Genomic DNA, 25,127 nt, shown 5'->3' on the forward strand with positions numbered 1-25,127 from the left:
CAGGTCTCAAAAGGATAGATCTCCATGTCAACTATCAGTCAGGACCTCTGTTAGCAGTGGATCCTAATGCGGGTCTTGCCATACGATGGAGAGGCCACGGGTTGCCCTTGAGGACCACCAAGACAATGATCTCTGATTTACACTATGAGGTGGCCCATTTGGTTGAGATTGGTGGAGGTCCTCATACTATTGTGTTGCTGACTCTTTGGGCCCATTTCACCACCTTTCCTGTGAGTGTCTATCTGGATAGATTGGAGAGAGTCCGTCAGGCCATTGCATCTCTTCTTTTCCGTAGCCCCGAAACCAAAGTGATCATCAAATCGGCAAACACGGGATATAAGTCAATCTACGGCAGTGACTGGTTATCTCTTCAACTAGACATCTTACTGAGAGCGACCTTCAAAGGAATGGGAGTCATAATCATAGATGCCTGGGACATGAAGTCTTGTCACTACCTTCCTGATAACATTCATCCAGGTCCACCGGTTATCCAGAATGAGGTGGACCTTGTGTTGTCTTATATATGTCCAAAATAATGGACCCAGTTTATGGACAATTGGGAAAAAGACACCCACTTGAGGGTAGAAAGCATTAGACATAACATGCTGCTACAAAGGATCAGGGCCAACATCCTCAAAATGAGCCTTTATGTACCTCCAATATTTTGGAAAAGTCGTTCTTTATTTGTGCCTTACAAACTGCCCTCACCGTGGGAGGGTTTTTTGTAGCAGAGGCATTACTGTCAATCCAGGATTTAGTGGAGATGACTAGGCATGGTTAACCATGGAAAACCCAAGTCAGCATTCACCATGATGATAGCCATGTCTCCTGCAATTTCTTCTCATCCTACTCGGTGCAAGCGGGAACAGCAAACATAGAAATATAAAGCTGTGAAACAGTGTTGTCAACCTAACAAAGGAAGCTGCATATCAAGTGGTGATCACTGATAAGAACACCATTTTCCAACAAGATCACCATTTGTATAGTATTTTTATTATTATATACTGTAAAGGTGACTGCCATATTTATGGATGGTCAGTCAGTATAATTTCCACTTTATTGATTACAATATTTGTGTTTGTTGCTTTGATGGTACAGAACACTGTAGGTCAAAAATGGAGAATGTGTCAAGTAGTGCTATACAAGTCTATGTGGCCTGGTACGGGGAGTCATGTTTGGTAATCTGCTACTCAATTTAGGTGAATGGAGCTGCAAATCACCACTTGAGGCTAATTCAGGTGATCAAAGCACGTACAAAATCTGATCACCCTTTACAAATATGGCATTATGAAATATAGGTAAGAGCACCAAGTGGATATCAGGTATTAGATTGCTACTTCTTCAAAGTGTAGATGCAATCACATTTTTTTTTATTTAGGACATGATTACTTTATAGCTGAACTCTGGTTAAATGCTCAAACTACACAACTAGCTTTCCTCATACTTCCTATTACCAACCACTGCAGGCATTCATACTCTTTACAAAAAGGGTCAGTGATCCCTAGAATTTCCCATCCTATCACCAACCACTCGTCCTATTTCTTGTTTTTTCATCAACCACAGCAGTCATTCTCATGTTCCAACCTTTTATGAAAAATTAGGTTATCCTATTGACGACATTGTTGGTGGTCCAATATTCAACACTTTTTCTGGCACCATTTGGTAGAGATGTTGCTAACTGAATCTTTGAAAATAATACAGAATTGTGATTCCCCATTTCCAATTTTATCACCAACCATGGCACTCATTCTCAAGTTCTCACACTTTATGAAAATTTCTGTTTTCCTATCGATGACATCACTGGTGGCCCAATACGTAACACACTTCCTGGACCCATTTGGTAAAGATGTTACAAAGTCACTCTTGTACAGTTTTGAAAATATTTAAAAAATTTAGATTTCCTATTTCCCATCCTATCACCTGCCACCAATCATATTCCTGGTTCTATCACCAACCACTGCAGTCATTCACAAGTTCTTACTCTCATGAAAATTTCATTTGTGGGCCAATATTCAACACACTTCTTGCCACCCGTTGGTTGAGATGCTACAAACTCACTCTTGTATAGTTTTGAAATATTAAAAAATTGAGATTTCTTATTTCCTGTCCTATCACCAAGCACCCGTCCTGTCACCAACCACTGCAGCCATTCCTAAGTTTTTACCCTTTATGAAAATTTCTGTTATCCTATTGATGACATCACTGGTGGCCCAATACTCATCACACTTTCCGGCACCATTTGGTGGAGATTTTTTTTGTCACTTCCTACTTATCCTGCCACCTTTTTTTTACCCCAAATTGAATGTATTTAGCGAATGTTAGGCTACTGAATAGCATGTAAGAGATTCTATACCCTACAAGGGTGGGTGGTAAACCATTGGCATAAGTAATTGGCATGGCCATGTTCATACTGGAGTCCACCATGCCCAAAAATGATGGGGGCAATGGGGTGATAGGACGTTTTTAATAGCTTTATTTCCACAGAATCCCCAAAGGTGAATATCCAAAGGTGAAAAGATTATCCTACAGTTTTAGACTGGAGTTCAGCTTTAAAGTATATCTATAGCCAAAATTTGTTTTTTGTTTTTTTCATTTTGGATAGAGTAGGGAATGATTAGGTTTTTGCTTTTTCTTATTTTGTCTCATGATGGAGATGGCTCCTTATTTACCGCCCTTAGAGGTAATATTTACGATGGGAGGGACGTGCCCTTTTAGCAGCTACTTGAACTAGAATTGTGCTAAATGGAATGTCACTTCTGGTGATTCCTCAAAATTTGACCTTATTTCCTGCCCAGGTAACAATGGTCAGCAGAATAAAAAAAAAATATTTGTTAACCCCATAAGGGTAATTGATATTAATTAGAACCTGACCAAGGTTCCAATTACTTACCACTGTATCTAAAACCAAAGAAGAATGTTTTACATGCACTTTATTTTTTGTGAACCTCCCAGTTCTTGGATGTCCACTTGCTGACTTGTCTTCTGTTCTGTTAAGGTAGAAAACCTCCACTGCCGTAGTGATCCATGACATGGCCTTGCACTATTTGTATGTTCCTCTTTGTATTCTGGTATATTCTGGTGTATTCTGGTATCCAGGCATTGCTTGCTCCTGAGCCTTTGTTGAAGGCTTGATAGTGATATGTGTTATGTAGAAATAATTTGAACTAAATTTATCACTTTTATTAATTGTGAATACTTTTTTTTTCTCTCCATGCCTAAAAAAAGCTACCGTATTTTTTGCCATATAAGACGCAGTTTTTCTTCCCCAAAACTGTGGGTGAAAAGTTAGTGCGTCCTATACGACAAATGTGTTAAAAAAAATAATTAAAATATTATACTCACCCGATACCCGATCCTGCGTGTGTCTCTGCAGCAGCGTGTCTCTCTTCTCTCCTCTGCCAGCATCGTGTTTTCTCCTGTCTGTAAAGCAAAGCGAAAGAAGCCGGCACAGCGCCACCTGCTGTTCCCTGTCCTAACTGCCGTACAATAGAAAAAAAGCACAGAGTGATCAGAAGGGGAATTTGAATGACAGAGTGATCAGAAGGGGAGTTTGAATGACAGAGTGATCAGAAAGGGAATTTGAATGGCACATGAGTGATCAGAAGGGGAATACCGGTATGAATGGCACATGAGTGATCAGAAGGGGAATAATCTTTCAGAATCTTTTTTTCTAGATTTTCCTCCTTTAAAATTGGGTGCGTCTTATATTCTGGAGCGTCTTATATGGCGAAAAATACGGTATGTGATTCAGCAGGTCATCACCTGGCATCAATCCCTTTTAGGAAGTTTGTCTGGCTGTAAAATGGTAATAAAGACATTGGTCTGGGAGAGGGATTTAGAGCAGTAGTCTGGCATAAAGCTACATACATATGTTGTATGAATGAGATGAGCATGACCTTGGGCGAAAAGCTAGCTTGTGTTCAGTGGCCCTCCCAACGACATTCATCAATCCAGACTGATGAATGACAAATTGGGAATGACCACAGTATTCTTCTATAGAGGAGAGCACTACGAGGTGTAGCTTGCTTGTCCTCCCTCCAAAAGAAAGGAACAACGCTGTGTGTTCAGCACTTGTTCATTCTCCTGTCAATTGAAACATTACAAAAATCTGCTTCCACAAAAAAAAAAATCTTACCAGATATACTCGAGAATAATTTTGGAATATTTTTTTAACTTTTTTTATTTTTTATTTTATTTTATTTTTTAATATTTTTTCTACTAGATTGTAAGCTCTTCGGGGCAGGGTCCTCTCCTCCTGTATCACTGTCTGTATTAGTCTGTCATTTGCAATCCCTATTTATTGTACAGCGCTGCGTAATATGTTGGCGCTATATAAATCCTGTTTAATAATATTAATAATAATAATAACTTGCGTGTCATCAGAAAAAAAGCTTGTATTGTACTCAGCCCCTAGATGGCACTATATTCTCATGTAAATGTTAGGTGTTCAACAAAGTTGCTCGCCAACCTTTTCAGACCGACAGACTACTAAATTTATCAGCTCTGGACCATGCATGTGCCAGGAGCCGGGTGTCACTCACTACTGATTGCCCTGAGCCTGCAATCCATACGGGAGATGTGGTCTGTGGCCCTGGCCGGTATGTCCTCCCCCAGCGTGGTGCTTCTCCTGACCCTGCTTGAGGGCGCACTGGCCAGAGCCATGGACCACGCTTTTACTTTTTACCCTTTTTAAATAAATAGTTTAAAATCAAAACATTACAGGTGAATTTATTATTTAAACATTTTATTGACATTTTTGTTGATTACTGTTTTGAATGAAAGTGATTGGCTGCATTTTATACTTTAGGTTTATACTTGAATATTTCCTGTTCTTTTACAGGTAAGGTACCTCAGTTTATATTAAGATTGGTTTATATTTGAGTATATGCATATCCTTAAAATTAAGAGGGCCTCCACCCAGCATACTGTAGTGTGTGGGTAAAGTTTGCTTGGGGTGCCATTAGGAAGGAATGGCAACCCAAACACCAGTGCCTGTCTTGTGCATTGACAGGGATTAATGCGATAAACTAGTGGGACCAGGTCCTTAAATATTCTACTTTTTGATTGAATAAAGTTTGGATCTATAAATGAAAAAGTGAAGGTTTTTGATTGATCTATATAACAATTTCCTCAACCCCCTCCTGTTAAATAGCCACATTTTCCTTATTGACTACCTTGTTGGTTTTTGCATTTTTATTCTTACCCTGAGTTGTCACTTTTTATTTTTTCTTCTAGTTTTTAAAAATTGTTATCTTAAAATGGAACTAAGTTCTGAACAAACAAAATCTATCAATAAACTATAGAAATATAGGGCGTATACCTACACAGGGAAGATTTAAATTGTGTGCACAAGTCTCCATATCCCCTGGCTTCCTCAGGGGATATGGAGATTTGTACAACAAGTTACAAAAATCAAAAAACAGTAAACTTTACTGAATTACATATATAAAAATTACAGCTATCAGAGAAAAAACATCTAGTTTCAATTGCTGAGTTCGTGAGTTACAATAATATCAGGTGTACTCCAAAAAGACGTACATGGTTGTAATAATTCAACTTTTTACAATGTGAACTAAAATAATTTAAAACAATTGTACCTATAATAGTTGATTGCAGGACATATGGAGTGGAAACATGGCTTTGAATAGTGTCATATTATTGTTAATGATATGACATTTTATTTTATGTGTTATGCCTAAATTATAGTTAGAATGACTTACAATGTCAGTAAAAGAGGCTCATATTGGTAATCTCAAAAAATCATTTGGGAATCGATTTAGTGGTCTAGGTCCTGACTGCGTTGGATAGGGGTCTGATAGAAATAGCAATATGTATTAGGGTTAAAAATATGAAAAGGTTAGTTCTTAGTTTGTAGTTCTACAATTGTAGTGGTGAGACTATTTGATTGGGTCGGTGGAGAAGCTGATTATTTGTATATTTAGGAAACAATAATGCATTTGAATTGTGATACAAAAATGAGAAAAAAAGAAGAGAGAAAGTAATATCATTATCCTCATTCCAAATGACCAAGCGGAAAAAAAATATTTTTTTCTCTATTTATAGAATAAAGTAATTAGTAACAAATATTTATCCTACCTCCCAGTAATGTGGAAGTAAGTTTAGGATGTCAATATCTGATGTAATTTACTAGGTGATTAATTGAATTCAAATTTCGTTCCAAAATTACAAATAACAAATAGCGAGTTCTCTATGGGCAACTGACACATAATAAAATATTCCTTAACCTCCCTAGGTGTTCCAAACCCGAGTGTGACTCAGGGTAGAAAAAAGTTGCTACAAGTGGTAACCCCGAGTCACACTCGGGGTTGGAACACCTAGGGAAGGTTAGTAAATAAAAGTGATTTCCTTCTCATTCCTAAGGTAAAGTAATGGAAATGTACCAATCATTTTTTGCGTATTATTTTTTTTTAATGGGGACGTGTCATTGATCTTCATACTTCAAGAAAAAGTCTCTTTTTCCTTTCTCCAGAAGTTAGAGGCAAAATCATACAAAACTTTACAATAAATGTTGTATCATCTTGCTCACATCTGTGTGTTATACTTGAAAAAAAGGGAAGGATGGAACAAAGTCCCACAGACTTCTGGAAATAGAAGCTTGTGAAATGCCAACTATGCGAATTCGATGTTCCCACAGTTCCTGGCACTGCCTAATTCCTCTGTTTCGAACACAAAGCTAATCTCCTTATCCGGATCAGGATTACTTATTTGGCAGAGGAATTTGTAATATAATTTTAAAGTTACTTTACATTAAATACCGGCAGAGAGAAAATAAGGATTTCTTCGTTTCCACCAGAGTAAGGAAAGTCGAGAATAATGAGAATCTCGGTTATCTTTTAATTGCTGTGCACTCATAAAGGAGATTTTCCATCACTTTCTGTCTAAGTCACAGTTTTCAGAAAGAACAGGAAGTGAGAGGAAATCTTTTCAACATGGACACATATTGCAATTTAAATGTTACTAAAGTTCCAACCACTTCCCCACTGTAAAGCATGATGCAGCTAAAAATTATAAGTAATTTTCCTTCTCACCGGGCACAACTCCAGCTGAACTGAACTCCAGCTGGCACTAAATAAGTCATTATACAATTTGTGCCATAAACTCTTCATTGTATCAAAAGAGGTTTGTGTACTTCCTTACATTTAAACTCAATAAACAAAAGTAAGCAGGACATTGCCCGTCAGCATATTTCCAAGTTTTTTTTTTTTAATAAAATGGGCGGTAATCTCCTTTGTTGGCCTTTACCCAACTCTAAAACATTAAAGCTTAACTCTGGAACAATATTATTCACTCTTCTACTCCTCTACTGGCATAAAAAAATTCACTTACACTTTCTTGTTGAAAGACTTATATGTACTTAGCACACCCAGCCTGTTGAAAGGTCTTTGGTGTTCTTAATGCACCCAGCAAATCTCCATCTTCCTTGTTTCCTGGCTTCTTTTCCCATTATGTCTCATGCCACCATCTTTTTTCCTTCAGGTTCTTGATGATGTTACCCATTCTCATACTGCGCATGCGCAAGATCAGCTGCCGTGTCTTCCACCAAATGTAAATAAATGAGCACCGATCTCTGCGCATGTTCGGACCTGCGCAAAAGGAAAGGCCTACAGCCCATTAGGATATGTAACATGAGTACCCCATGAGTTTTTCTTCAGTTTTTCCTGCCGTGGCAGTAAAGATGGGAGGGGAAGAAAGGTTAAATAAAAAGTAAAAATAAAAATAAGCAATTAAATGAAAAATAAAAGGGAAAGTGACCCTTTTACAGAACGTTAAAATTCTGATGATATGTCTGGTCACATGTTGATTCAGCCCAGAGTTTATTTTCCTCTATTTATAGGAAAGTGGCTCATTAAGCAGAAATAAACTGAAAAATTAAAAAACTGTGGAATTGTGGGCAAGCAGATTGTTACAAACAGAGCAAAGCTCCCTGCTAGGTCACAATATTTTCTATAATGTACAATGAGCTGAACATGCTCAGATCAGTGCGTGATCCTGGCATACCTGGCTGCTGGAAATGAAGAAACATGCGCAGGAGTTACATTATTCCGGATTAACCCATCAAAGTGGTTGAAGGTCATAAACCTGGAACCAAAAAAATATGTCAGCACTGAATCTGGAGCAAAGAGAGGTGAGTTGAACAGACAGGTACGTTTATTTTATTGCAGAAGAAATACATAAAAGAAGCATATCCCTATCAAGAACTTGATATCAAGAAAAGTAGAAATATATCAAGTCCATATTAAGAAACACAAAGGAAACATATAAAGTCTCCATCAAGAAACCCAGAAGAAACATATCAAGTCCCTATTAGGAAAATGATACCAAGAAACAGAAGAAACATATCAAGTCCATATCAAAAAACAGTAAAGAAACATATCAAGTCCCTACCAAGAACTTGACAATTAAAAGAAAAGAAGCATATCAAGTCTCTATTGAGAACTTAATATCAAATAGCACAGAAGAAACATAACGAGTCCCTATTATGAACTTAATATCAAGAAACAAAGAAGAAACTATTAGGTCAATTTCAAGAACTTGATATCACAAAAAACAGAAGAAACATATCAAATCCATATCAAGAAACACAGAAGAAACATATCAAGTCCCTACCTAGAACTTGACAGCAAGAAAAAGAAACGAAGCATATCAAATTTCTATTGGGAACTTAGTAAGACAGAAGAAACATATCGAGTCCCTATTAGGGAACTTAATATCAAGAAACAAAGAAACAAAATATAAGACTGCCTTATTATAGGGGAAACTACCCTGTTTCCCCTATAATAAAGCAGTCTTATATTTTTTGAAATGCCAAAATATGCCCTAGGTCTTATTTTCAGGGGGATGTCTTATTTTTCCATGAAGAAGACTATAGTACACATTTATTGTTGAAAATCACACTCTGTGCCATTGATTGTCCCCTTTCTGATCACTCTGGGCCATTGATTGTCCCCTTCTGATCACTCATGTGCCATTTTCTACGGTACGGCCGGGTAACAGACTCGGTTAGGGCAGGGATCAGCAGCTTGCTTGTCCTTCCTGGTGCGGAGTCGCGGGGGCGTGTGTGCGGGCTTGTTACTTTCAGTTTCGCTCTGCACTGCAGCCAGGAGGAGACACACACTGCAGCCATCGAGGAGACACACACAGTATCAGGTATCGGAGGATGTCTTATTCGCGGGAGAGTGCCTTGTTTTAATTATTTTAGCAAAAATCGGGGGTGGCTTATTTGATGAGGATGCCTTATTATAGGGGAAACACTGTATCAACTCCATGTCAAGAACTTGATATCAAAAATCACAGAAAAAACATCAAATAAATATCAAGAAACAGATTAGAAACATATGAAATGGATATCAAGAACGTGTCATCAAGAAGCACAGAAAAAGCATATCAAGTCCATGTCAAGAACTTGATATCGAGGAAAACAGAGGAAACATATGAAGTCCCAATTAGGAACTTGATGTCAAGAAACACAGTAGAAACATGTTAATCCATATCAAGAACACCGAGGAAACATATCAAGTCCCTTTATGTAAGGGTGCCCAGGCCTAATAATTGGCACTGCATATGGCTTTTGTCAAACATTGCCCAGACATTTAGAAGATTGTTGGGGCCAGCTTAGTAGAGGGATGACGTTTCGAATTTCTAGAAGCCGTAAATAGAAATAGACCAACTGTTACCATGTTACAGCCGCAATACTTTACCATCACTCTCCAAAGCACAAAAGGTCAGCTATCTGACGGTGATGTAATATCATAGCAGTCTACAATTAGACAAGAGTAGATCATTTGTATTTGTGCTGCATGTTTCTAATCCACATCAGCGGTGACATCTGTACATAAATAAATCTGGATGGTTTATTGCCATGGACCGGAAAGGTCTAGCTGGGCTAAGTCAACAAAATTATCTACTTATCAGAATATCCAAGGCAGCTGACAATATAAAATAATGTCTTTATAAGAGCTTTAAATGTAAGACCACATTAAATAACTCAGCAAATGGCTTTTCATTATCTTTTATTTATAAGTCACTGTTTATAGGAGGGAGTAATAGAGGTACAAATTATGGACTTTAGACCAAGATCAGAGATGAGACGCAAAAGAAGAGGAGACACCCTGGCCCTTATGTTGTAGCATTTAGAAGATCCAGTTGCTCCATTCAGTTTCTGATCATTACTTCATTGAAAATGGGCATTCACATTAATATTTTTGAAACCCTGATCACCAGGGAACAAAACCCATTGCCAATTTTATAACTATGTCCCTACAAAAATGACCATCAGGAAACTGGACAATACAAAATTGTTAATCTAAGTCTCAGATTGCCCTTTATAATTGGGATACAAAGGGGTCTAGTTATAAAGCAGTGAATCTGACCTCCCTTAAACATTCCCTAGTGGAAAATCAGCTGCTGCCACTGACCTATATATTTTTAGTGTTTGTAATAATGTGCAGGAATTTCAAGATATACAACTAGATCAGCGATGGCCAACCTTTTGGAAGTCACGGACCACTAGTTTCACAGACTCTGGACCAGGCAGCCGTGTGTCACTCAAAGGGGAAGAAACTTCCCCCGGAGTGATGTCATAATGCCAGACCCCGCCCACTCTCCCATCGGAGGTCTGAGCCTGCAATGAGACAGTGGGTGGCCTCTCGACACAACCTGCCCACCGTCCTGAGCCTGCGATACATATGCTCAAAGGGCTCTAGAAGGGTTCCACCACATCATCTAGTTCAGAGGTCGCCACTGGTGGGCCACAGCTCTGCACCACGTGCGCCCCCCCCAGCTGGGTCTTTCTTCTGACCCCCCTGGGGGGCGCACCGGCCAGAGCCGTGGCCCACCAGTGGCGACCGCTGAACTAGATAATGTGGTGGAACCTTTTGAGTTCTATTTGGGTCCTATTTATAGAGCAGCACATCTGATAATCACTGAACCATTCCCTGGTGGAGAATCAATTCCTGTCACTGAAGCAAATGGACCTGGAAGATTCTTGACCAAGGAATGTTTTGATGAATTTTAGATTCACTACTTAATTAGACCCCATAGTGTAGCCTGTTTAGTGCTTGTACTGATGTGAATGTATTCTGTCAATATGCATAACTAGATACTGTGATAGAACAATGTGGTGGAGGGATAAGCCTCCTAATTTTGGCATGTGTTGGAAACCTTTGACACGGGATCTTGAAAATCCCCATCCCAATGGTAACAATTAAATTATTTTATAATTTACCAGGTATAACCATCTGATCTACTAGTTGTTGACAGAGTAAAGTTCTGATTTTTACATGATTTGATAAATCCAATGAAACAACAGAGGTATTGAATGGTTCTGACCAATAGCAATAAAAGCCAGCCCCATAATTGAATCTAGAAGTAAAGCAATAAGGATTTAAAGAAACATACTCATATTCTTGCAATGATGGGACTTTTTCTGGTGGCTTTACCAACACTTTTCGAAAAACATATAATAAAAAAACAATCATTTTTATTAACATACATGACACAGAGTGATCAGAAAGGGAATTTGAATGGCACATGAGTGATCAGAAGGGGAATACCGGTATGAATGGCACATGAGTGATCAGAATGACAATTATTTCTATTGTCATTCTGGCAATAATATCAAAGCAATGTAACAAGCTTAAAGGCTTTGCCTTGTTATTATGAAGCCCTGGTTATGGGAAGCCTCTATGTGTTTTAATGAAAAATTGCATTTGCTCTTGATACCATTAACAGATAAATTAGTTTGACTATGGTGTGTCTTGTTTGCGTGTCTTAAACCAAATGCAGAACCTTTAGAAAGCTCTTTGAAGTATGTGAAAAATCAACTGTGCTCGAAGAGTGAGTCTGTGAGAAAAAGAAGAAAGTGAAGTATAAGAATTAGCTGACCATCAATAGAATTTTGAAAATGTCTAGAATAATCTGTAAGTCTTGAACTTCCAGATAGACATTATCAGAAAGCCATTACCTTGTAAATTTTGTTACTATCCTTCCTAATAATAATTCCTTTTGAATTGCACTAAGGGCTATTTCAGACTTTGGTTGCCTATTGGGATCCATTTTTGGCCAAAGTTGCGGTGTGGCTCTTGGAAGTTGCATGATACTCATGGCCATGCTGCTTCTTCACCTTCTTTTTTTTCTTTACTTAATTCTTTTTATTTGTAGGTTATATTTAAAAGATGCCATCATCTTTCCTGGTTGCAGAATAAGCAGATTTGGAGAATTTCAGCATCTATTTGGTTAAGTTCTTCTTTATAATGATCATTATCAGTATTGTCATAATACGTCCATATGAAAAATTCCCACCTGCACTCAGTAGGGCGGTGTTTATAGGTCTGGGCATTACATTGTTTATGTTAAGGCAGTATCATATGTATGTATAATATTATTATAGGTTAATAAGTCATTTTATAGACCTTTGTTTATTAAGGATAGTTAGTTGAATGATGAATATCTAATGCATTGAATAGGCTGTATATTCTCAAATATAAACTGGTCAGAATTTAAACCAAGGTACCTACTTTTATTATTTTAATTACCGTATTTTTCGCCGTATATAAAACGCACCCAATTTTAAAGGAGGAAAATCTAGAAAAAAAAGATTCTGAAAGATTATTCCCCTTCTGATCACTCATGTGCCATTCATACCGGTATTCCGATCACTCTGTGCCATTCAAATTCCCCTTCTGATCACTCTGTGCTTTTTTTCCACTGTACGGCAGTTAGGACAGGGAACAGCAGGTGGCGCTGTGCCGGCTTCTTTCGCTCTGCTTTACAGACAGGAGAAGACACGCGCTGCCAGAGGAGAGAAGAGACACACGCTGCATGCAGCCAGCGAGGAGAAGAGACACACGCAGGCTCGGGTATCGGGTGAGTATATTATTTTAATTATTTTATAACACATTTGTCGTATAGGACGCACTAACTTTCCCCCCCCAGTTTTGGGGAAGAAAAAGTGCGTCTTATACGGCAAAAAATACGGTAGTGTTTATTCAGCTACAACATTTTACGCAGAGCTGTAGAACATCTATAGTCATGTCACTAGCTGTCCTTCAAAGGGGCTCACAATGTAATGTCCCTACTATAGTCATATGTCATTAATACAGTCTTAGGTACAGTTTTGGGGAAGGCCAAATAACCTAACTGTATGTTTTTGGAATGTGTGAGAAAACTGGAGTACCCGGAGGAAACCCACGCAAACACGGGGAGAACCTGCAAACTCCATGCAGATAGTGTTCTGGACAAGATTTGAACCTGGGACCCAGCCATGCAAAAGCCAGAGTGATAACCACTGAGCCACTATACTTTTACATCAATGAAATTCCGATTTTTATTAAATACACTTTTTTTTATCACTACTACAATAATTCTCCTCCCCATCAGTTCACCCAATTTGAACAGACTTACAAAACTTTAGCAGCTTCCAGACATAGAATCTCAATGCTGTAGCTTGCTTTATTGGACCCTTTCCACAAACTCTAGGTTTCAACTGGATAAAGATTTTGGGACAGAAAGAAGGGTTAGGGGATGGAAAAAGTTAACTTGCTCCTTATCTGAAGTCTCCCCAAAACAGCTTTTATAGAGGCAAATCATAAGACTTTGATGAGATGGCATTTGGTTTCTATACACCTTCATAAACTAAACCCTCACCCTCTCCCTTTACTTTCAAGGATGGGTTCAAATGCATTTGGTTTTGCATGTTGGTGGCAATGTCCTAAAGTCCATAGATTTTAGATTAGGATATATAACCTCATCTATTTAGTTTTCCAGGTTTATTTACCCTAAATGTGTAAATAGTGCAATTTTTTCAGTAATTTATTATGTCATGTTTAATTGCTTACATCAGTGGTGCCCAACCTTTTTTTTTATCTGGGCGCCGCATTTGACATTGGGATAAAACCCATAGGCCACAATGCAAACAGACAATAAATATGTATGTTTAAAAATAAAATAGTTTTATTTTAAAATCAATTTAAAATATTTCTAGTTACAGTAAGATACATGCACCTAATAAAGGAACGGACAAATCAAGAATTTCTGCACTCACCCTTTGATGCTCATTTTATGAATGCAACATTTTATTCACCTCCCTAGCGGTATGAATACCAAGTATTTTTAAATGTAAAAGCGGTACATTTAAAAATACTAAGTAGTTTACATTTCCTGCCTGGTTGTGCCCTCCTGCCTCGTGAGTAGATGCCCGGCCCGCATCTGTTTCCCCTGGCCTCACATCCCCAACATTCACACGCCGGGGGCTCAGATACTGGCAGGACATTGCCAGGTTACACAGATGCCCGGCCGGCATTGCGAGGCGAAGAAGATCCGGGCATGGCTGGAGGACGCTGTGGGCACCGATGGAGATTGTCGCTGGAACATAGGAACCAGGTAGGACTTTTGAACTCCCTGGCAGGGTAGCATGGTATGATAGGTAAAGTTTTTCTTATCTTGTGATGGCGGTGCAGCAATAATATTTTAGGGGGCCTTAACCACAAGAGTCCCCGACTTGCAGTTACATTGCAGTTAATGGAGAAGGGGATGGCATAAGGAGTTTCTTACTGGTTCCGACATTTCCAGTTGCTAACATCTCTCTGTTCCAGAGAAATTGAGGGTCACAGAAGGTAAGTGGCCAGCTATGTGTAACAGGCAGCTCACCAGCCGCTCAGTCCCTCGGACCACAGCGTCTGCAGATTTGACTCCAGGCGGCAGTGAGTTGGTACTGAACGTCTCCCCCTAGACAGGGTTCTATGGCATGAGGATGGGGTAACTGCACCACAACCTCACCACCAGTCTAATCGCAGTCTTGAACCTTTGTGAACAAGCAAGTAAATATTTGGGGCACCACAGCACAGAGCATATTGACAGTACCTTAATGCTTATTGCCATGGAACTGGAACCAAGGAGTCCCTAACATGCAAACTCAATTTGAGGATGAAGGTCTTGAAATAGCCCCCCTTGATGTGAAGATATTCCTGATTGGTAATAGGGATCAGCATTCCACAGTGTAAAAAGAAAAAAACTATAAACATCCTGCAAAAACTAACATTGTTTCTCTGTCACAGTACTAGGTAAAAATGCCTGTAAGTGATCTCACTTATATATTACACATGAAGACAAAGAAAGAAACATTTTTTTATAATTTATTATTTATTGAATAATACCAGAACAACATACAGATCTCCAAATCCAGCTATCTTCCTGAAAATGTTGTGCCCACTGTGAAGTTTGGGGATCAACTCAGACTGCAGCAGCACGGCTTTCTTCCAAAAACACCACTTTTTATTGATAAACTAAACGAAACCGCTTTGTGTCAGCCACTAAAAAACAGTATAAAAAATAATGTCCTCAGTTTATCAGCATGACCCCACAGTAAGGGTAAATCCAATCTAGGGCTTCTGTGAAGGTCCAATCTCCCAGCCAGGGGTTTCCACAGACCAGAAAACAAACAAAGAGGTCCACATCAACAGGGCAGCATCAACAGAAACCTCCTCCAGCTCAATTCCCCACAGGCTCGCTTTCAGGCCACTCCCTGCTCCTCCCTGGAACCCACTGGCTCTCTTTCAGCCTGGAACCCACTGGCTCTCTCTCAGCCTGGAACCCAGTGGCTCTCTCTCTCTCTCTCTCTCAGCCTGGAACCCAGTGGCTCTCTCTCTGTCTCTCAGCCTGGAACCCACTGTCTCTCTCTCTCTCTCTCTCTGCCTGGAACCCAGTGGCTCTCTCTCTCTCAGCCTGGAACCCAGTGGCGCTCTCTCTCTCTCAGCCTGGAACCCACTGTCTCTCTCTCTCTGTGCCTGGAACCCAGTGGCTCGCTCTCTCTCTCTCAGCCTGGAACCCAGTGGCTCTCTCTTTGTCTCTCAGCCTGGAACCCACTGGCTGGAATAATTTCTACTCCCCTTGCAGGTGCATATATCCCAGTAGGGATTGGGTTGGGCCAAGGAACCCACCCTTTCACTTCCTTGGCCAGCTCCAGGGCCCCAAAGAACCTGGTTTCTTCCTAGAAACTTATTAACACTATCTTTCCCTGGAGCCTTTTTAACACTTTTCCTGACATTTTAGGGACACACTACCACACCACATTGTCTTTGTTGTTGTGGATGTAACATCATTCCATCTGATTCCCCATGAATAAAAGCTGCTAATTTAGCAGAAGGATTTCATTTATTTTCTTGCACAAAGCAGGTGAAAAAGAAAATCATCTCATTCTTATGAATAGATTTTTCTGTGTATTATGTTATATAAATATTATGTTGAATATGTTTAAGACTTGCAGTCAACCACAATCACGTTCCCAATAGGGATGAGCGAGAATTTAAAACTCGATATCGCGGCGAATGCGGATGTTCTTTCTTACCGAATTTTAAGCGAAAATGGCCGGTGTAAAATCGCCTATGAAGATCGTATTTTCAATTTAGAAATAACCCCGCTTTTTAGAACAGTGTACGATCCGCTGCACTAGAGGTTAATTATCCAGTGGCCAATAGGATAAGTGTCCTCTAGTCCTTTATACATGTAAGTCGAAATGATCATAGGCATGGAGCCTAACCTACATTTGCAAACACCCAGTATTCCAAATGCAGAAACCCAGAATCATAAAAATTCTACTCCTAGGTCATTGTGGAAATCAGCTGCAAGACTTGACAATATCTGTTAAACAAATGTTACATTTGCTGTATATGATCAGTCATTTCTCCTAAATATCTGTTTGTATAAGAAAAGCACACACAACACCCGTATTACAAAATAAAAATGTAAACTGTTGAGCAATTGTACAAGGGGATTGCCATTGAAATCTAAGCTATTTCTTAATTTGTCAATTGTTAGGCCAACATTAGTATGAATACCAAATTACTATCATAATAGAACAGAAAAAAGACACACAGATCTCTTACAAATTGTTGTTCTAACTTGTTCCAACTTCTGTTTATACAGCACGTACACTAGAAGCAGCACATACACCAAAGTAATAAACTCTTTCTACTAACAAACTAATAAGTACACACTAGCAAACATCAACTGATAAAATATATTAATAATAACTAATAGTACATAAAACCAAATAATACTAATCTATTATTTTCTACCAGCTTATACTATTCTTATATCAGCCTTCTTCAAACGTTCTACCCCTGAAGAACCCATAAAATCATTTTCAGGCATTAGGGAGCCCGATTGTAATCGATCAATGGGAAAAATACTATTTGCATTGGTTACCAATGGGAAGTATGTCCATTTTATCTTAGTTGTTAGAATACCCCCACCACAGCTAAAATGGTCCTTGGTTTCATGCAGTTGGTTCTTCACCAAGTGGGGTTTTCCCTTGAGCTGTGCAAGCACCAAGTAATGGGAGGTCAATCAGCCACTGGCAACTTTTGGAAGAACCCTTTCCATGGAATTCTGGTTGAAGATTGGCTGCCTTATACTATTCAACTATAAATACACAACTGAAACATTGACAAACAAATACTTAAAATATATTACAAATTTAAAAAATTAAAGATTCTCCAGTATTTGAACTTAAACTAAGATTTACAAAAAGTGTTCTTGTTGATAATACAGTTCAAGAAGTGGTACCGATTCTTAGAAGACATGAGGGCAGCCAGGAACACCAGGAGTGGCCAGGCAAGCTACAACCAAGCTCCATCTCCTTCACATGCAGCTTTTTAATGCAATGGTCCTGATTTATTAACGTTTTCCAAGGCTGGAGAGGATACACTTTCTTCAGTGAAGCTGAGTGATCCAGCAAACCTGGAATGGATATGGTCCAGAATTGAAAACATTTGCAAACTAATGACTTTTAAATCAATTTTTTCATCCATTCCAGGTTTGCTTTGCACAGGTGTGCGAATGAGTGATGCTTAGTATGTTGGAAAAAAAACAACAAAAAAAGCAAATTTTTCCCTTGATATAACGGGGTTATCTACCCTTTTATATAAAGTAACAAATGTGATGTTTTAAGAGTTGTTTAACCTCCTGGGCAGTTCATTACTGTCTGAATTTCTATGTCTAAAAGCGGTACATTGTTTTTCCTGAAAATGTATTTTACATTATAATATAATAGCATGAGTATAACAAAGTCTGAAACAAAATCATTTAAAAATAATAAATTTAAAAAAAAATGAGGATAATGAAAAGAGACGGGGATCGCGAAGAAGGACGTCGGCGGATCAGGTAAGGCTCTATTTACTATTGTTTTAGCTACGCCGAGTTTGATTTAGGGTTGCCGCTTTCAGCATCTTTTTTTCCCCCGAGCCAGACTCAGGTGTACCGCTGGGGAAGGTAAATAAAAAGAGCAGCCCTGGCTGCAATACTCACCTTCGCTGGCTGTCCCTTGCAGAATATCTTCTCTATTCAATGACACCCAGCATTCATTTCTTATTTCCTAGGAGCCAAGGGTGTCGAGGACCTTCCCCAAAAGGGTGGGACAACAAGCTACCCTAAGCTAACAGGTGAATGCTGCAGGGATTGCTACCACATCGATAAGGACAGTTTCAGACAAATATGGGGCCCTTGGCAAATACTAAATAGGAGTCCCAAATACACAGCATTCCAATTGCAAGAAGGTGGAGCCCGGTAAATTACCTAGTATGCCACATACTAAAACTGGTCCTGCACATGATTGGGACTGATTTATTAAAGCTCTCCAAAGCTGGAGAGGATACACTTTCATCAGTAAAGCTGGGTGATCCAGCAAACGTGAAATGGATTTCTTCAAAGCATATGTTTTGAACCCTGGACCTGATACATTCCAGGTTTGCTGGATCACTCAGCTTCATTGATGAAAGTGTATCCTCTCCAGCCTTGGAGAGCTTTAATAAATCAGACCCATTACATGATGTGCTAGGACTCATTTAGGATTAAGAAAATATATGTATACATTAAAGAAAAAGGTGTGGGGATAGCAATGCAAGAAGGTGTATAAGATGACGGAGGGGTGCTCAGTACGCTATGGTAAATGAATTTACATGATACTAATCCCTTTCACATATTTATGAAAATGGAAGATTCTGTTGTGCTTAGTTGTAGGATGTTACGTATTAAAAGCTGGGCAGTATCCAGGTGGAGTTCAGGTGTTCCAATACTCTGCATTACCTAGCACAGAGCAGCAGATGACTCTACCTGCAAGGATGCTGACTCACAGACAGTGCTGGCTGCTGTTCTTCTGTCTGGTTTGCATTGCTGGGGTTAGTACAAGAAGATCAAATTTAATACGTTTTATTTTTCTAATGACTGTGTATTAAAGTGCAACCAATGAGATATATGTGGGTTGTTGGTGGGTCAAACATGTGCAATCACACAACAGAATAACTTTTAATCTAATATAGAAATTTCATGGTTATTAGATGGAAAGGTTTCTGTGGATGATCACATTCAAATGTCCATCTCAGGACTTTTTAAACAAAATCACAATTTAAACTTTTTTAAAATTTTTGCTATGTTTTTGTATTCTGTCCACGTGTGGTCACATGATTTCTATAGAAACTTTAACATTTTTGATCACAATTTGCATAAACATTAAAAAAGTCAAATCTCATCATTCCTTCATCTTAAACAAAGCAGAAGCGAGCAGAATAGTCAGATATTTCAAACAATTGTATCAAACTATTGTACGATGGAACAGACACAGTATTGTTCTGCATAATGTAAGAAATTTTCATAATAATCAGTCATAAATTCTAATGATTAACTAAAATCAATTGTTTTAACGGATATTTATTACCATTGGCCCTTTGGAGAAATGTTTAATTTGAACTTTAATTTGAACCGAGTTTGCTGAATTGAAATCGATGAACAGGTCAGTAAAAAGAAAATCTTTGGTCTGCCATTTCCATGCACCAAATATTCATATCCATATGTGGAAATCCACTATAATTCTCTTGCATCTGGCAATGTTCACATTGGATCCAAAGGCACCTTCCAGTACACAAATCTTTCGTCACAGATCAAGCCATGTATTGCAGGATAACAAGTTCCATTGTGTCCCGTCCAATTATTTTGCTTATGATTTGCTGCCCTACCATGCAGGAAAATTTGCACAATTTCTTCTGAAATTTTCCTTTCTTGACTAACTCTATACCAATTATCTAAACTACCATGGAGTAATCAGGAAATCCAAATGTGCTGCTCACTTCTCAACATGTTCCAATATTATACAGAGACAGTATAATTATATACAGATATATAATATATATACAGACTGAAGGAAACATCAATATTTTTATGACTCATTTTAAATTATTTAATTCATTTTAGTTAGATTTTTTTTTTGGATTTTATTTAGTTATTTTTATTTTAATCGTTAGGCTTTTTTATTTAGGTTAGGTTTTTTTAAATTTTTGTTATAGTCTTAACATTCTCCTTGCAAATAATTGTTTTTTTCCTGCAAACCTGCCAGTAATGTTAATAAATATTTAAAATAAATCCTCCTGTGTTGTACAATTTCTCTTCATACTCATTACCTGAACTTTAGAAATATTGTATAACCATAAATATTTTTAGGGGTTATATATAGTATTCATTATAAGCTAATTATTTAATGTCATGCAGGTCCATCTTTTAATGTCTGTACAAATATATGGACACATCCTGCAATTATTTTCACAATCTATTTCAGTTTCACATGATATAAAATTTGTTTGTAAAATAATAAAGTAAATATTTCCATGATATAATGATATTCTAATTTAAAATATAATTTAGTAATATTCAAAATTTAATCTAAAATTAATTATATTATTATTAAAATGAATTTATATAGGTTTTATATATATTGTATATATATGTTTTATGAATTTATATATATTTTATAAATGAATTTATAAAATATGTAATGATCATAACTGTCTTTTCTTTATGTATTTTCAAGCTCTATTTATAAAACAGGGAATCGGAGATTCCCTCAAACATTCCCTGGTGGGAATCCTCCAGATACATGTGTTTCAATGGTGGTAATTGATTCCCACCAGGAAGAGAATGTCCAATTGGCTGTTTTATAAATAGAGCCCTTAGAGTTTAGTATTAACTTCTCGTTTTGTTATTATTTTAACTTTTATTAATATTAAAACTTTTGTGGTAATTTGCTTTAATTTTTTTTCTTTAGTTTTATTTTACTGTTTTATTTTATTAAAAAAAATTGTTGTCATTGTATTTGTAAAAAACAACAACTTTGTACCAATGTTTTGTACCAACTCTAAAGTTTGTGTCAAAATGAAAAAAATCTATAGTAAAAAAAATGTATGAAAAAGTGTATTTTTCAGCTTCCTATGCAGTATTGTCTTTAGATTGCATAGAAAATAATAACACTGCAAAGCAAGAATGCTAACCATTGCGCCATTGAAAATCACACATAGTATGTAATGTAATGCCGATCCTCTCGTTTCAATATTTTATATTACCAGCTTCCTTTTCTTCTCAGATTTTTCTTAACAACATGTTTGTTCTGGGTGAGCGAAAATATAAAGCGTCAATAAAACAGCCAGACAGCTAAGGGTCAGGTACAAGGTGTGACTAGGTGACATGTCACAGTATACAATAGATTTTTTTTTTAAAGGAAAATCTTATATTTGCCCAATAAAAGCCACCTGAAGCTGCAGGCCAGGAAGTTCACCATGGTTAAGGTGATGCCAAAAGTTTGCTGCAGGAAAGAGGAAGCATCTCCCTCATCTTCTCTCCCCCAGTGATCAAACTTTTTAAGATGGGGAAACCATTGACATAACTTCCAGGTCTTCAGGGACCTTTACTATAATTACTATATCCATGGCTCACAGTATATTATTGTGGTGGTCAGTAGGAACAATGCCTACCACCTAGTACCTACCTGCTGGCCATTGAGAAGAATGTTACCCTTACAGATAGTAAAAAAAAAAAAAAAAAAAAGTAATTGACATCTATTGAACTGACATAAAAGTTACAAACTGCTCATTGCTTAACCTCCTGGGCGGTTCATTTCTGTCTGGATTTATGTGTCTAAAAGTGGTACATTGTTTCTCATGAAAATGAAATAAAATGAAAATAGTATAATTTAATAGTATGAGTATAATAAAGTTTGAAACACAAAATCATGTCAAAATAATAAATTAAATAAGGTAAAAAATTTTTTAAAAAATTAAAAAATAAATAATATACTCATACTAATATATTTTACTGTAGAAAAATGTTCCATTAAAGACAATGTACTGCTTTTAGACATATAAATCCAAAGTATTGAATTCAATACAATTGTTTTGTATTGAATACACTACAAATAGATTTGAAATTCCCGCTGCGGCCCGAACAGAACGTCCGCACGCACCAACGTCACCGAGAACTCACCGGAGGAAGAGAGGAGATGCCAGGGACGATGGAGGACGCCGGCGGATCAAGTAAGGCTGGATTTACTATTGATCTTCGCTGTTTTAGCTACCCCGAGTGTGACTTGGGGTTACCGCTTCTAGCACACTCGGGTTTACCTCTGGGGAGGTTAAGGAACCCCTAGAAACCTCTGGAGGAACCCCTTATCGAGAAACCCTGGATCAGACCATACATTGTAACTTTGTATGCACAGTTTACCAAGAACCAGGTATATGATAGTGTCACCTACCAGGTGGTAGATTCTAATCCTGAAAGATGACTGAAAGCTAAATCTAAAAATTAAAAAATTGCAACCAGGTAGGTTCGATATTACAAAAAGTACAGGCAATGCCCCTTCTGTAATAAAACAACCTTACCTGCCTAATTGCAATTTTTTCAACACTGTTACTTGTTCCACCATGGGCACCGTCATGTTCTTCTTCCCTTTCCGTATGTCTTGATCTTCAATCCGGGACTGGCCGGACTGGGATGATAAAACTTCCCCATATGCCCAGCATATATCTGGTATATCATCATAGCTGCAAGCCCAGCCCAACAAGCAGGCAGGTAACAAGGTTTTATTGCTGAAGGGACATCGCCTGACTCTTTCTGCAAAAAAGACCTGCCTGATCACTGATTTTCAAAGCACTTCAACAAAGATCGCCCTGTCCTTCTAGCCTGATTTAATAAAGCTCTCCAAGACTGGAGGGGTTACACTTCTATCAGTGAAGCTGGGTGATCCAGCAAACCTGGAATGCATTTCTTCAACATAATTTGCTATTTGCTGCCAATGTTTTGAATCTTTGACCAGATCCATTTCAGGTTTGTTGGATCACCCAGCTTTACTGATGAAAGTGTAGCCTTTCCAGCCTTTGATAGCTTTATTAAATCAGGGCCATTGTCAGGGAGAATGCTCTGATCTTTAGAAAAGGTAAATATATTGTTAGAGGTGGTAATTCCCAGATATACTGCATATATGTTACGAACACAATTTCAGTCATCTATAGAGAACATAAAATAAACATGTAAATGTTTTATGACTTTTTATGTAATTGGTGCTTAAGCTGCACACAAATCTCTATAATCTTTGTTTAGCCTTCTTTGTCATTATGGATAATCCTAACGTTGCACCTGGATTGTCTTCCTCGTTATCCATATGACATTCTGCAACTATACAGGCTTAAACAATAAAATACACCCCATTAAAAAATTAGTTAAGTACTGTCTGCGATACCTTTATTTATTTGCATTAACATTTACATTTTCAGGATCAGGTTTTGTAGATCTACAACAACTTTTTCTTTGGTCGAAGCACAACTGAAACACAAAGGTTTATCAGCATGTTACAGGATATGTAAGGACAGCAATCTCCAGATATAAAAATATATAGCTCAATGAAAGTGAGAAAGTGAATTACCCAGATAAGGGGCAGGGAAATTAATAAAAGTATGTGATAGTAATATAGCAAGCCAAAGTTCACATTCGCCCCAATGTATTTTATGAAGTGACAACTTATGATGCAGCGCTGTACTGTAAATAAGGGTTGCAAATGACGGACAGATATGAACCATGACACGGGGAGGAAAGGACCCTGGCCAAAAGTTCTTCTTCAGCTTTAATTAGGAATTCTGTTCGGTGGCAAAGAATGTCTCCAATATTAACTGCATTATCTGTTTGTATACTTGATGGATCTGAGTAACAGGGGGAGCAAATGGTTTTGGTTTTTGTTATAGATCAGCCTAAAGAAAACATGTGCCCAAGCAACACAATTTAATGGCCGTCTACTCATCTGCTCCATTCAGCCACCAAAAGCAAAGGAGGCAGTTCTACATAAGTTCTTTAGTCAAAGCTTTCAAAAGGTTGAGGACACTCTTCCTGCACTCATGTGTCTGCGCTAGGTCAGTCACCAAGTGGAATGGAAATACTGAAGGTTTATGTTGAGTATATGCTGCTTGGGAGAATGGGAATAAAGCAAACCCACTGATTTACCCTGCATAGACAAACCACAGGTTGGCTTTAAAGTCAAAAGCTACACCCTGTTGATACTGCCTGATAGCTCTTCATATATCTATTTTGTTACAGTAGAAGCCATACTGATTTTATTTTAAGCTTGCTTTACTACTTGCATTATCTAATTTTTTAAAGTCTATTTCTATTTTAGTTCTTTTATAGATTTACATCAATAGATATTTTGGATGAACACAGACTTCCTTTCTTCAAGTCCTTTGAAAAAACTCCTGAAATTAACCAGAACACATCAGTTCTTCAAACTGAATCAAACCTGAGTGAGCTTCTGGAATATATCGATTGGCCTGAACCTCCATCGACTTTAACAGATTTTACATTTTCTACCAGTGCCAGGAATTGTGACTACCAACTGCAAAATCCACGGGATACTTACAGGGTGGGAGAGACCTTGGAAGTGGTCATCACAGCTCGTGATCATAATGGTAGACCAAAGGAATATGGTGGAGACTTTTTCCAAGTCAAGCTACACTCCAAAGCGTTAAAAGCTGGAGTCACTGGACATATAATAGACTATGGAAATGGCAGTTACTTGGCCACCTTCCTGCTACCATGGGTGGGGGAAGCCCAGGTCCATATCAGACTTATCCACTCCAGCGAGGCTGTTGATGTTCTGAAGAAGAAAAGAGAAGGTTACCCGGAAAAGGTAATTAATTTAAATGATGATCCTATATGTATGTACATTTGATCTTTTGGATTGTACTAGTCCAGTTCTGTGTTATCCCTAACCAGATGCTTATAGCACATGGTGATTCACTGTTCTC

The 25,127-nt window shown here is 38.0% G+C and overlaps 2 protein-coding genes across 3 annotated transcripts in view; both read left to right on the plus strand.

Moving 5' to 3' along the window:
* The window catches only part of LOC140322784 (NXPE family member 3-like), a 32,363-nt gene extending 27,268 nt beyond the window's left edge, over positions 1 to 5,095 (plus strand). For both annotated transcript variants that reach the window (XM_072399387.1, XM_072399388.1), the window contains exon 6: positions 4 to 5,095. In XM_072399387.1, coding sequence (XP_072255488.1) covers positions 4 to 536 — 533 coding nt within the window. In that variant the 3' untranslated portion in view covers positions 537 to 5,095. The remainder of the gene's footprint in view (positions 1 to 3) is intronic.
* A 13,864-nt stretch (positions 5,096 to 18,959) lies between these two features.
* Positions 18,960 to 25,127, plus strand: part of LOC140322786 (NXPE family member 3-like) — a gene marked incomplete in the record, with an annotated part of 61,173 nt that continues 55,005 nt past the window's right edge. The window contains 2 exon segments of the mRNA XM_072399389.1: positions 18,960 to 19,193; positions 24,500 to 25,009. Of these exon segments, the coding sequence (XP_072255490.1) occupies positions 19,119 to 19,193; positions 24,500 to 25,009 (585 nt within the window).

The sequence above is a fragment of the Pyxicephalus adspersus genome, chromosome 2 (assembly GCF_032062135.1).
Source record: "Pyxicephalus adspersus chromosome 2, UCB_Pads_2.0, whole genome shotgun sequence".
NCBI lineage: Eukaryota > Metazoa > Chordata > Amphibia > Anura > Pyxicephalidae > Pyxicephalus > Pyxicephalus adspersus.